The 12,976-nt window shown below is 38.8% G+C and overlaps 1 protein-coding gene across 1 annotated transcript in view; it reads left to right on the forward strand.

The window, feature by feature from the left end:
• The window catches only part of LOC117162662 (uncharacterized), a 92,056-nt gene extending 79,677 nt beyond the window's left edge, over nt 1-12,379 (forward strand). Inside the window, exons 10-23 of the mRNA XM_076621138.1 lie at nt 92-732; nt 1,056-1,433; nt 1,581-2,417; nt 2,729-4,714; nt 4,966-5,252; nt 5,618-6,164; nt 6,680-6,964; nt 7,089-7,329; nt 7,516-7,859; nt 7,948-8,239; nt 8,607-8,921; nt 9,363-9,640; nt 10,189-10,587; nt 10,964-12,379. Coding sequence (XP_076477253.1) covers nt 92-732; nt 1,056-1,433; nt 1,581-2,417; nt 2,729-4,714; nt 4,966-5,252; nt 5,618-6,164; nt 6,680-6,964; nt 7,089-7,329; nt 7,516-7,859; nt 7,948-8,239; nt 8,607-8,921; nt 9,363-9,640; nt 10,189-10,587; nt 10,964-10,999 — 6,866 coding nt within the window. The 3' untranslated portion in view covers nt 11,000-12,379. The remainder of the gene's footprint in view (nt 1-91; nt 733-1,055; nt 1,434-1,580; nt 2,418-2,728; nt 4,715-4,965; nt 5,253-5,617; nt 6,165-6,679; nt 6,965-7,088; nt 7,330-7,515; nt 7,860-7,947; nt 8,240-8,606; nt 8,922-9,362; nt 9,641-10,188; nt 10,588-10,963) is intronic.
• The last annotated feature ends 597 nt before the right edge of the window (nt 12,380-12,976 follow it).

Below are 12,976 nucleotides of genomic sequence, written 5' to 3' on the forward strand. Positions count from 1 at the left end.
TAAAAAAGTATCAACCACTTGATTATACAGTTATCAGATAATGGGCTAATAAGCTAATAAATACATTAATGATCACAACATCCTCTTCAAGGTACACATCTAGCGAACCTTAACCACAATTATATCGCTGAAATCCGTCACAAAGTTGCATCCAGCCTGGCAGATGGAATTCCAATTTCCCCGGGCGAAGTAATCACTGCGAACAGCGACGTAATCATAGGAAAACCAGGGAAAATGGCACCCAGACCACCTCAAACGTTCTTAGAGGACGAAGAACACATTGGAATGAAACCGCCGCCGCTACCAGTCCCTAACATTCCAGTTCATCCTGTTCTCGAAGTCGTGGAGAACGATCGAGACGATGCTCAGTCTCAGCAGATTCTTCAAGCCCACAAAGGTCCACAAATACAGATATATCCTGCGCATCAGATTTACGAAGAACATTTGAAAATTCCGGTTTCCATGCCTGTCGATGCGAATCCTACATTGATATCGAAACAACCTCAGAAGCTACTTCCAGTTCAGGCGTCTCCGCCAAAGAGAATAGTTTCGAAGCAAGATATACTGGAGAATGATCCTTTGTTAAAGCCACCTAATAGACCTAACGTGGAACAGTATGCAAATCCAAATTCAAATCCTAAGGAGCCGGAATGGAGTCCTGAGAAATCTAGGCGACCGTGGAGTGCTAAGGATCCTTTAAAGCTCCCTCCACTACATCCACAATTTGATCAGGTACATATGAATCTCTCAGTTCCTCGATTTTGGAATTTTTAGTGTGATACGTGAGCCATTTTATAAGGTTTCTCTTTTCGGGATAATAAAAGAATTATTTTAGATCAAATATGGTTTTGATAATATAAAATGTTAGAGAAGTTCGAAGTTTCAGGTAAATAAATATTGGAGCTTTGTGAATATTGATATAAAGGAAGTTTAAAAAATATTCTTCGATACTTAACTTTTCAGTTAACTTCCATGATATAATTATAAATTGTGGTTTAATATAGCTATGAACGATATCAGTGCTTTAAAATTTTGCATTATTACAAACATTCCAGAAAATCGACTCAGGAATATCTCCAATAGAGAAACCTTGGCCCGCCGTTCCATCTGAAGATCAGAAACGATTACCGTGGGCTCAGAAAGATCCTTTGCTCCCTGATGCTCCTGTTGTCATTCAATCTTCGGAATCCAAACCGACACCGGCGGAACCTATAGTTCATCAAGTACCACACGTCATCGACAGATCAACAGGACAACCTTTATTAGTAAATATTCAACCTAGTCAGGTGGCTAACGTGGTGATTCCTCAAGGTGGTACTCAAGCACTGATATTCGGTGACACCAGCGAGCCACACATCAGTGGACAATACTTCGACGATCCATCACCATATCCTGAATCAGAAGTTGGTTTGGGATTTGTTGGAATCCAAAGAGTAAGCCACTTACAACATAGTGTTTACTTTTTCTACTCCTCCGCTTTAAATTTCATATTGAAGTGCTTAATTGAATAATTCTTTAACAAAATACAAATTTTATTCAACTAGTTCGAAATTTAATTCAGAAGCATTAATTGTATTCAGGTGGAGGACCTGCCTCAATATTCCAACGGAAAGGACCCAGCAGATTATATGGTTCCACCATCGCCACCTCACAGTTTCAAGGGGTTACCAGAAAAACACCCTTCTAATCGTCCAGCAACCATCCCCTTATCGCCAGGTCGTTTCGATTATGAAAGACCGCAAGACAAACTAGAAGCTCCTTTAAACAGACCAGAAAAGATGCCATCAGACGTACATTTGATTAAACACCCTGACCATTCTGGTGTCCTCGGCGGCCAAGGTCACGTACACACTGAGATCCTGGTCCATCACAGACCAGAAACTATAAACGTTCGTCCACAAAGCGTTCCTTATCCTCCTATTCATCCTCACGTGCATTCCAACAATCATATACCGTCACGCGGACAATTTCCAAAAATTCCAAAACCTGTAGAATCCGGAACTCCACCTAGAAGAACAGAAATGTCGAGTTCATCGGACAATTCCCATCGATATATCTTATTGCCTAAGCCAGACTCGGGGAACGAGATCGTCTTGAATTCCAATTGGAAGGCGGACAAGAAACCACCGCGAATTCTGATGAATAACAGGTTGAGACCACGTCCACCGTTGAGATCGACGACTAGTCGTCCTTTGGATAGGCCGATTTACCCGGAAAGGCCGGGTATTAGGAAACCAGTTTACAGCGGACCTCAGAGGCCTCCGACAAAGACACAGAATACATTTGTGCTTCCTCATCGGCCAGTCAGTAATCCTCAAATTCACCATGAACCACCGAGGATGACCACTCCGACGCCTGGAGATACGATGAAGGACGTGGCAACTGAGAGACAGCCTTCGTTCGGATCTCGTCCTCACGTAAATGAATTTTATGTGATTTTTACTTAGATACTTAGACATTTGGGTATTTAGATATTAGAATATTTGGATATCTAATATTTGGATATTGAGATATTGAAGAACAATATTTCAATATTTCGAAATTTCAGTGTCTTGATCATTTCAATATTTTGATACTTCCATACATAGCTATTTCGATATTTTGGTATTTTTTAGTTTTATTTCTCCTATTTTTAAATATGTTATTTGTATTAACATCGATCTTGAGTAAACATTAAATAGGTTGTACAGAGGCACTCAATTTTACAATTCTTCCATTCTTCCAACAGATTGATCTTCAAGACAGACCGCCTCACTTCTACCCTGAGAAGAGACCAAACATAGAACAACTGAGACCTCAAACTGAAAGGACAGAAGAACACGTGCCCACGGGAGCAGTAGAATATCACAATCCTTCGAATCCTAAAATAAAGCAAGATAACAGACCAGTTACAACAAATACGCAAGTTCAAAACTTCGATCAGGTTCCACCTAATAAAGATAATAAAGTAGCAGAAATCTGGCATGGCGGTACGCAAACAGAGAAAACGTTAGATTCAGAAGTTGGTGCCTCAGAACCCATAAACTATCACAATCGAGTCAAGGAGGTGCAAAAATACAATGAAACCGAAAAAGGCACGTCTTTCGTTAATCAAAATAACAATGTAACATCCAATATAAAAAATCCCTACGGAAATGTAGCCTCTGGTAATACAGTGATTGGAAAACCAACTGGAGAAATTGATTCCCAACAAGATCAGAAAGAAAAACCATTTTGGATAAGTCCAGGCTCTCCATTTTCTCATAAAAATGAAATGAATACACAATCTCAAGTACCATACGGCCCTAATTATTACAATACTAAGCTTCATGAAACACCAGTAGTTCAAGGAAAACCGTTTGGCGTGTACACTGGCCACGAAGAATCGAATTATGGTTACAAATGGAAAGAGAACAAGCCTGAATACGACATAGTACAAGGTGTACCATCGACATATTATGGAAGCAAAATATCTCCAATTAGTCACAAGAATCAAAATCAAAACGAACAGACATCGACTCTACCAAGTCGTGAACACGACGATACCATAGATTTAAAACCACCAGCGATCATTCCTCAATTTGTCCCTGAATCAAATAAACCTAAGAGACCATATCCTCGACCATCTATAATGAACAAAGTGGAAACTAGGCCTGTACTATATCCTGGACCAGAAATTGTAAGTCAAACTTCAGAAGCCAGACCGGATCAAGTGAAACAGTCCAACGAAGGCAAACCAGGAAGCCTGGAACCATTTGTAAATAACAGTTTGAGTCATGCAGGTAAATTGAATCAGAGTCACTTCCAGTTAGGAGGTTTCATGGATCTTAATTGGGATGGGGGAATGAAGATTAGAGACCAAAGACCTGATAGACAAGAGATTCTAATTAACAAGGGTGAAATTATGAAGAATCATTTTAGAAACAGTTCTATTTCTCAGAAAATGGAAGATCAATATCCTCAGACGAGCACTGAGAGCGTTAAAGTAAGTTTGGAGAAGAATCGTCCTGTGGTGAATCAACAGGAGTATTCAGGAACCAGAATTCATCCAGAGTATCCTCATATTATCACCAAGCCTAAGCCTCAAGTACCTGGACCAATTACTATCTCAACAGCTAACAAAGGTGAAACTAGGCCCAATATTAGGTTCTCCATGCCTGTAGAGGCTATAGGCGAAGAAGTTGATAGCAAGACGCAAACTGAGCGACCACCAAGTATGTTAATCACGAGCAGTTCTAACGATAAGAAGAAGAACGTGGAAAAGGTAGATGATTCTTATCAGACGAATTTCGCGGCTTCAGACGCGAATAAGGATGATTCTATGAATCACGAGAGCAAAATTAGAGTTAGACCTATTGAGACGTCTACTGGCGATATGTTGAGTAGTATGGAAGGAATGAGCGTGCCTTCTAGGGACATGATGCCTCCTCCATTGAGACCTGTTATTGGGTTGAATCAATCGAATAAGAATGAAGAAGAGGATTTGAAACCACCACCTATAACTTCGAGGGATGTAGTTGGATTATCACCTCCACCAGTTGATATTACGACGACCAGTGGTCCCACGGAAGATAGATTCCCGTTTGCAAATGTCAACGAATCTGGGTTGAAACCTCCGCCTAAATATATTCCACTGAAGGAGTCTTCTGTTGCACCTTTACCTAGCGTTAGCATGGTGCCTCCCAGTCCAAGACCTTCTCTTGCTAGGCCTTTCATAGTGGAATTGCTGTCTCAGGTAAAGTTTAAACAGTTCATTATTGGGTTTTTGAAACTTTTGAGTCTTACTAACTCGGTTCTTTTCGACTAGGAATTGCAGATCAAAAATCGTCCAAATCTCAAGGCTATGATCACGATTAGAGTTATAAATAAATGATCTGAAAAACAATATTCTGAATTTAATAGCTTTTTCTCTTCTTATTTGTCTTTTTTCTTTTTTTTTCTTTTTTGTTATTTCTGAGGATTTGTTGTAAATTTTATACTTTGTAGGATATGGTACCTCCACCACCAGTAACTCAAACTACCAAACCACTTGAAATTGCCACGGTGAGGCCAGCGGTCGCGGTGTCTGGGTCGATTCAAATCGCGACAGCCGTCGCAACATCCCACATACCAGTGGTTCAGGATATCGAATCAAAGATACCGATCATACACGGCACTGTCGATCTTCCAGTGGTGGTAGACGTGCCTGAGATTCTTAGGCCAGTGGAAACCAGGATGACGGAGCACGTTAGCATTTATACCGTGCGACCATTTGACACGAGACCTGTATCTAGGTATTTTTGTATTTTATTGTTAATTTCCATTGAAAATTTATATGTGTACATTTTCAAATCTAATTATTGATCAAATTTAACATTGTTAAGTTTTCAACGTGTTTTCGGCTCAAATATCGCCACATTATTCAAAATCGGATTTATTATTCTAAATTCCTTTGTAAACATTTTCATTTTCTTTGTTTCAATAAGTTTTCTACGATGGCAAAATTTTAAGACAACCTTCTTTCAAACTTTTGGGTCCCATGAGGTTTTGGATAGTCGATATTGAGTTCTGTTAAGTTCTATAGGATACTTGCTAGTTCTAAGCTTTTGAACGTTTGTGCATCCTTCAATTTACCACTGATTGCGATGAAATCTCGTAGAATATCGGTACAACCAACACCAATGCTAACGACGAACCTGGTAATCCCAACGAAGCTAAGACCATTGCAAGTAGATCATATTCAACCAAGCAGATCCTCGACAACCAGAGATGTGGAACCAACTCGATCTCATAACTTCGATATTCCTCGAAACCCTGTAAAACGTCCGGAGCATCCAGTATTTTTGGAATCCAGTCACGATAACGTTCTACCATCGACAAAGGTGGAAGCTACGGAAAGTTTGACTCACCACGTGGTCAGCACGAGTCAGAAGAAAGAGTCACGACCTACAATGACGAAAAACGAAGCTTCAAAGGTGGTCGTTTCGTCGGCGACAGAACGCAAACGAAAGAACGAAACCACATCGAAGGAATTGCCTAGCGTGGTGACCAGGGTCGACAGTTCGATAACGAAGGTAACGAGTACGTTGTCCGGAAATATTGACAGGAGAAACGAGTCGGTGATCAAGATGACGAAGGATGTTAGCAACGTGACACGCGAGGCTGCTAATAGGACAACGACGACCACGCGTATGAAGCCTAAAGAGGTGAGTTGGATCAAATTTTGATACTTTGAACTGTGATAGAGGGTAATTTACATTTATTTTGTATGTTTGTTAAAGAACACGAGTCGTTATAGATACACAGGGAAAATGATCGTTCATAGTTGTTTTCAGTTTACTGTTTAATTTATTTGTTATATCTATATAGCGTACTTGATACTATAGTAATTTAATTTTGGAGATACGTGTCGTGTCTGTGTTGAAATATTAGAAACAGGAAAAGAGGTAGAAAGCTTTAGAGAAAGACAAACGTTATACTACAAATTTGTTCTCGATTTACAAATATATGAATTTCTGGAAAAAGTTATAAAAGGTAGATAGACAGCTATTAATAGCTACAGTATCAATTTTGAATTAATAAAAATCAATATTACACGAGAGATCAGTGGATTTCTCGAAAATTAGTCTTGTCTATTTCATCTGTCTACAATAAAAAGAGAAGAAAAATTATAAGAGAAGTTACTGTGCTTCAGTTAGCGTTACAATCGTTTATCACACAGGTGACACGATTCCAGACGTCAACAGTAACGAGAACGGAAACATCTGTATTGGGTTCACCACCTACAACTCGAACATTACTGCTCACCCACACATTGACATCGACCACTGTGGAAACAGTAACGGAAACATTATTGCGTCCAACCAGTGTAATATCCACGGTCACATCAACGATCTTGCAATCGGTGGTGACTAGAATACCATCATCCTACGAAAACGTGGTCGACAATGATTCCATCTTTGTGGTGATGAGCGATCAGAAGCCACCGGCACCTGGTGCTGAAGAGGTAAATGTAAGAAATACATTTTAATTATTTCGCAATGTATTATATAATCCATTTAATTTGTATTTAATGATTACATTAGAAAAATTATATAAAGTCATATTACAAAAGTATTAATTTTTCTCAGGTTGAGGCTGAATACGGTGATATTTCGAGAGACGAACAAGATCCAACTGGAAACGAAGTTCATAGAGTACTGGCTGGTGGAGTTCTTGGAGCACCCGTGGTATCGCTTCAACCTATTGTCAATCAGTGTACACCAGAATGTAGAGCGTCTAGGTCTGAAATATGCGCGGAAGTTGGAGGTGAAATGCGATGCGTTTGCCGTCCGGGCTTCGCTAGAATGTTCCCTGATCGACCTTGCAAGCGTAAGTTATTACATTTGAATTTATTAAGTTAAATTAATTAAATTAAGTCGTATAGCTGATATTGGAGAATTTGAAAAATGTATTGATAAAATCACTGGTAAAAGATTTGAAAATATTACTAACATTTCTAGAAAATATTTGGCAATTGTTTCTTTATTTTTATGCTCTTTTAATATGTAATTATAGCCACTTACACTTACACGTTACGAGTTGGCTTGGACCGTATTGGACACGAACCAGTAATATACGAAGCCAGCATGAACGATTCGACGTCGACAGCTTTCAGAAAACTGTTAGGTCCTACTAAAGACGCCCTAGATAGAACTCTTATGCAGAGTGATCTCAGAGATGTCTACAGAGGATTGAAGATAGCTGGTTTCTCGCCTGACCCAACGAAAGTGGAGTTCCACGTTCAGCTCAGCGACAACGCTAATGAAACCAGACTAAAAGAAGTTCTTCGAAAGTATCTTATTGGAAGCAATTATAGCTTAGGAGGCACTGAGGTTTATGCCTTGAAAAATCTTGACGTCGTAAGTTCCGTTTTTCTAAGCAAAAAAATTATCAATCGAGGAGGAGACCTGAAATTTTCGTAAATAAAGAAAGCACATTTTATTTCAGATTGAGGCCATTGATTTCGACGAATGCGCGACAGAAGAAGGAGGACCACATCACGATTGCTCGCCAAACGCAGCCTGTTTCAATCTGCGAGGCTCTTATCAGTGTTCTTGTAAAGAGGGTTGGGCAGATTTGTCTGAAAACCCCGCGTATCCTGGAAGGTTCTGCTCTCAAGCGCCCTTAGGTTGCCCTAGTTGTAACAACAAAGGACACTGCGTTACGAACACCAATGGTCAAGAGGTTTGCGAGTGCTTCCCCTGGCACAGTGGTCAGCGGTGTCAAGTTAATCTGAAAGGTAAATTTGCTTACTCGAATCTAAAATATAGGAAAACTAGAAAAAGTGTCCATATATTAAACCATAAGATTTTTCGTAACACAATTAATCATAAAATCATGCAGATTAAAAACGATCTCCACAAATAAAAATTATTTTAAAGAAATAATAAAACAGTTAACATCGATAGTAAGGTATCGAATTGACATAAGGAAGAGATGAACGTTAATATGATAATGAAATAGTAATCTATATCTTATCTTTACATTATGAAATTATACATTATCTAATTGCAATTATTTCTCGACTTAAAAAGTAGCGTGGAAATCATTTGTATATATTTCACGAAGTTTTCCGATGCAACACTTAATCGTAAATCTGGTTGCAGTGCTCCTGATAGCTCTTGTTACAACGGGTGCAATATTACTGGGCCTTCTGGCGGTTTGTGTCGGTATGGCATGTTTCCGTCAGCCGAGTCGGAAACGAAGAACTGGCGACAGGAGGGCTATGATTCCTGGAACGGGCGGGGACACCAGTAGCGAGGGTAGTGTGACAGACTTGGCTATTCCACACCACGTGCCGCACGTTCTCCCACCACCCCCACAGATGATCGCACCCTTGCCACCGACAAAGAGGCCGGCTCGAAAGATCAGTGCCAAACCCAGACATCCACCAAGAAAAGCTACCATGGTACCTGCATCAGGTAGGCTTTTTGTTTTAAAGATTATGTTGAGTTCATGAAAATTTGATTGCCAATTGATCGAAGATTCGGAATATTCTTTTTCGCAATATTATATTCGGAATTTATTTATTCCAAGGAACACAAGAATTTTTAACGGAGAGGAAATTTAGAGTTGTCGGAGAACTTATTTAGAAATTATTTAAGACGTTTCAAGAAAAAAGAAATTGTGAGTTATGATATCTAAGAATTAGAGAAGGAGAAAAAATGTTTAATTATTTAAGAATATTTAAAGAGAAAGAAGTTAGAGTATTATGTTAAAAAATCGTTGGGTAAAGACACATTAAAACAGTGGAAACTTTTGTTGTTATATTACAGTACATTTTGTCAATGATAATAAATGAACAAAAACCATCTTTATATAATATTAAGACATTTTAATTTTGTATTATCGAATTGCTACAGTGGCAATGAACGACGAACAACGAGATCGTTCGTTGACAGTGATGATCCCGCGCGCCAAATATCGATCCGCACCCCAGTCTCCGCAGAATTACAAATCCGGTATGAGCACGTTCTCGACAGAAGAGCACAAGCTGCTCAATTACCTCGAAAACGGCACGCATAACACCGGAAACAGGAAGCAGAGCGTATCCAGCGTAAAAGATTGCAAGGATTCTGATGTGCAGATCGTCAGAACGCCGGCTGCACCGAGTGGCGCCCTTGTTAGCGCTGGTTTTCAGGTGTGTTCTGTTATTAATTATTATTTAACTGTGAATCTTCCTTCAGGAAGTTAACATCAATTAATGTCTGAAAAAATGATTCATCTCTTCCTTCAACAAATGCTTTTTATTTTATATGTTACATATTTCATTTTATATATGGCTTTGTAATGAATAATTTTCTTTTTCATATATAATTTTCATTCTTTAACGTATATAAACGTATCTTTCTCGGAATGCAATGACTCGTTGAAAATTTCATACTTTACAACTTACGATCTTGAAGTTGATATTGAGAAATAAAAAACAGTACAATATAATGCGGGGAGGGGGGCGCTACAAATATAAAGTAGCTGTAATTTAGAAAGTGTGAAAGCTTACTTACGATATAATCAATTCCGAAACTACTTATAAAATTATCAATCGAACAAAGTTTCAAAATCTACTAGTTACAAAATGTTCTACTGGTACAAAATGTATCTACTAGTTACAAAATAGTTCATAGCTATTTATGAAATGTATATATTCGTATAATTCTTAAATAAAAATCTGATTATTTTATACGTTAGGTGTCCGCAACGGTAACTCGACAAATGGACGCCGACTCGACGTTAGCTCGCTCCTGTGGCGAGACCACGGTTGAAACAGCGACGAAAGTGCTGCGAACCGGGGATCTCCAGGGCGATCTGTGCTCGACGTTGGCGCGTTCCTGTGGCGAGACGACCATCCAAGCACCGACGAAGCTGTTGAGGCTTGATTTAGGCGAGGCTGGCTCGACTCTCGCCAGATCTTGCGGTGAAACGACGATCCAGCCGCCTACGAAAGTCGCCGATGCCAGAAGAAACAGCGTTAAGGATGCCAGAGACACTAGAGACAGTGCCAGCGAGGGGCACACAATGGCCGAGAGGGATCTGGGAAGCACGCTGAGACTTCCGGCGCAGCATCCGCCTCTTTATAGCCCGGACAAGGTGAGTTACGAGTGAAATTCGAGCTACACTTAGAATTTCTACGTTGCCTTTGTTAACAGTTCAGTGTTTGTGTAGTTATCATATCTACCAGCATAAAAAAAATATCTGCCAAATATTAATTAATTTGCGGTCAATTGATATAGATTTTTACAGATAAGTTTTGTTCAGGGGCAACAATTTTATTTTGATTAGAAATGTTTTATTTCATTTTTGTATTGATTGAAAGACGTAAAGATATTCATTTTAAACTTTCCGCAGTTTCTGCTATAGTTGCTGCAGTATAATGCAATTAGTCAAAAAGTAATCGTATAAACGTACCATCTTTGCTATATTTAATTTAGGAAATGGTCCTAATCATAAAGAACGATTCTTGCAGACCAGCGATCGAGAGTCGAACTTCGACTCCCTCTAGACACCGAAGATCGTACAAGTAATAAAGGAAATCCGGTCGACGGGAGGTTGTGGATGTGACCGCTGGACGGTAGCCTCCACAAGTTCGCGAATCGAACAGATAAAACGTGAAACAAATTTCTTCAACGACGCAACTATGTCGAAAAACGTCGAAGCTTAAGTACGTTAAAACAAAGGTCAAAATCGAACAAGTTGTTTTAGTTTAATCGATGCAAACAAATTAGGAACATATCCTTAATCGTTTCGTTCGGAAGCTTTAATCGTCTATTTTATTAAATTAATACGATATTTATTGAAGGGGAAGCGTCTCAAAAAAGCACACATAAATATATTTATATTGTTAACAATAAAATAACGATCTTGGTGATAAACCAAAGTGATTAAAAAGAAACTTGACCAAGAAGAAGGTAAATTTATAAGCAACGCTTTCCTCTATTTATTTATGTATTCGTTCAAAGATTTTAGATACGTAGAAACGTTTCAGAAGGCGCTCTCTTTGCCGTCGGCGGGATTTGAGAAAAAGATATCAAGTTCGATCAAACGCGAATGTCAGATTCAAAGAGACGCGCTGGTTACTCATTCCCGTGCCAAAATACAACCAATGATTGGGAAGGGTAGCGAGGGAAATTGTCCCTCGCCTTTCCCACTGCCGTTTTCATTTTTTTTATCCTCGTTTCTTATACTTTTTCTTTTTTTAACTGGTCGCCGAGTACTCGATCATGTCGTTTCGGAAATTTGATTATCTTCGAGAGATATCTTCGATAATGCTATTTATTTACTATCGGTAGTTTGCTGATCTTTATACAATTTATTGTTATTTTACCTTGGATATTTTAAATTTCCCATAACTGCATGAACATCTGCAGTCTAATTGGCGATATATTTATATATATTTTTCTACATGTACTTATTTGTATGAATAATATATGTAATCTCGTTCATAAGTCACTGAACATTTGCAAACTTTTGAATATGATGCTCTTTAAAATAGATTTATAGCAAGATTTTTAAAGATATAATATAATTTTATTTTTCCTTACGACGAATAACGAGATTATTTGAATTGTGAATACGAATAAAAACGATACTTCTCGATGTCATAATCGAATTTTCCATAAGCGTTTTACGGTCCTCGGTAAACGCTGCACGCGAATCGACGCGTGACTCAATACAGTGTCATAAGTCGTGCGAACGGCGCCGATCGCCGCGGAGGCGGACATTATTATTAATTGTTGTTATTGTTTGTTTGTTTAGTCTATTTTCTGGCGGGTCCTGTCATGTTGCCCGGCTTCGTCAGTTTACAAATTCGTACGTCGGGGCGTAGCAAATTCATTGCGATTCATACTTTTCCAACATCTGACTATGAGTACAAACTGTATTTTTTTAAAAAAATTCTATAGAACGTAGCTTGTACGCAGGAACTTGTGACGATAACAATCGCAATTTTACCAATGAACATTTCAACAATTTGATTAATCCTTTAAATGAAGAAGGAAAATTTTAATTGTAAATTCAGCCAATCTGCAATCTCCTTGATTGTACTACCTGTTAATGTCAATCATTCCTTACCAAATGTGCTCGAGATGTATCGGACGAATCAAAATGGGATAAAAAAGAATCAATGGAATTTTGAACGCGTGAAATGCGAATGAAATGTTCGTTAATTATGTGTTGATTGTGACGAAGCCGCGGCAACGTCGCTAAACCAGACTCGAGGAAGAGCGAGCAGAACGTGTTGCATAACGCAGCCGCACGTGCATTTAACTTGATTTTTACTTTCTTTAGCTCAATAGATAGCGTAAGCGGATGTATTAAGCGGAGGACAGGTGTATCATTAACGATAATACTTTCTATGTGTCTGACTTCTTCTTTCTTTTTTATTTCCTTTCAGTGTCGTAAAACTGCGCGTGTTAACCAAATGAAATAAAATATACATACGTCGGTGATCGTTTCGTAAACGAAGACGAACGAACGAAGC

Source organism: Bombus vancouverensis, chromosome 8, assembly GCF_051014615.1.
Source record: "Bombus vancouverensis nearcticus chromosome 8, iyBomVanc1_principal, whole genome shotgun sequence".
NCBI classification, from domain to species: domain Eukaryota; kingdom Metazoa; phylum Arthropoda; class Insecta; order Hymenoptera; family Apidae; genus Bombus; species Bombus vancouverensis.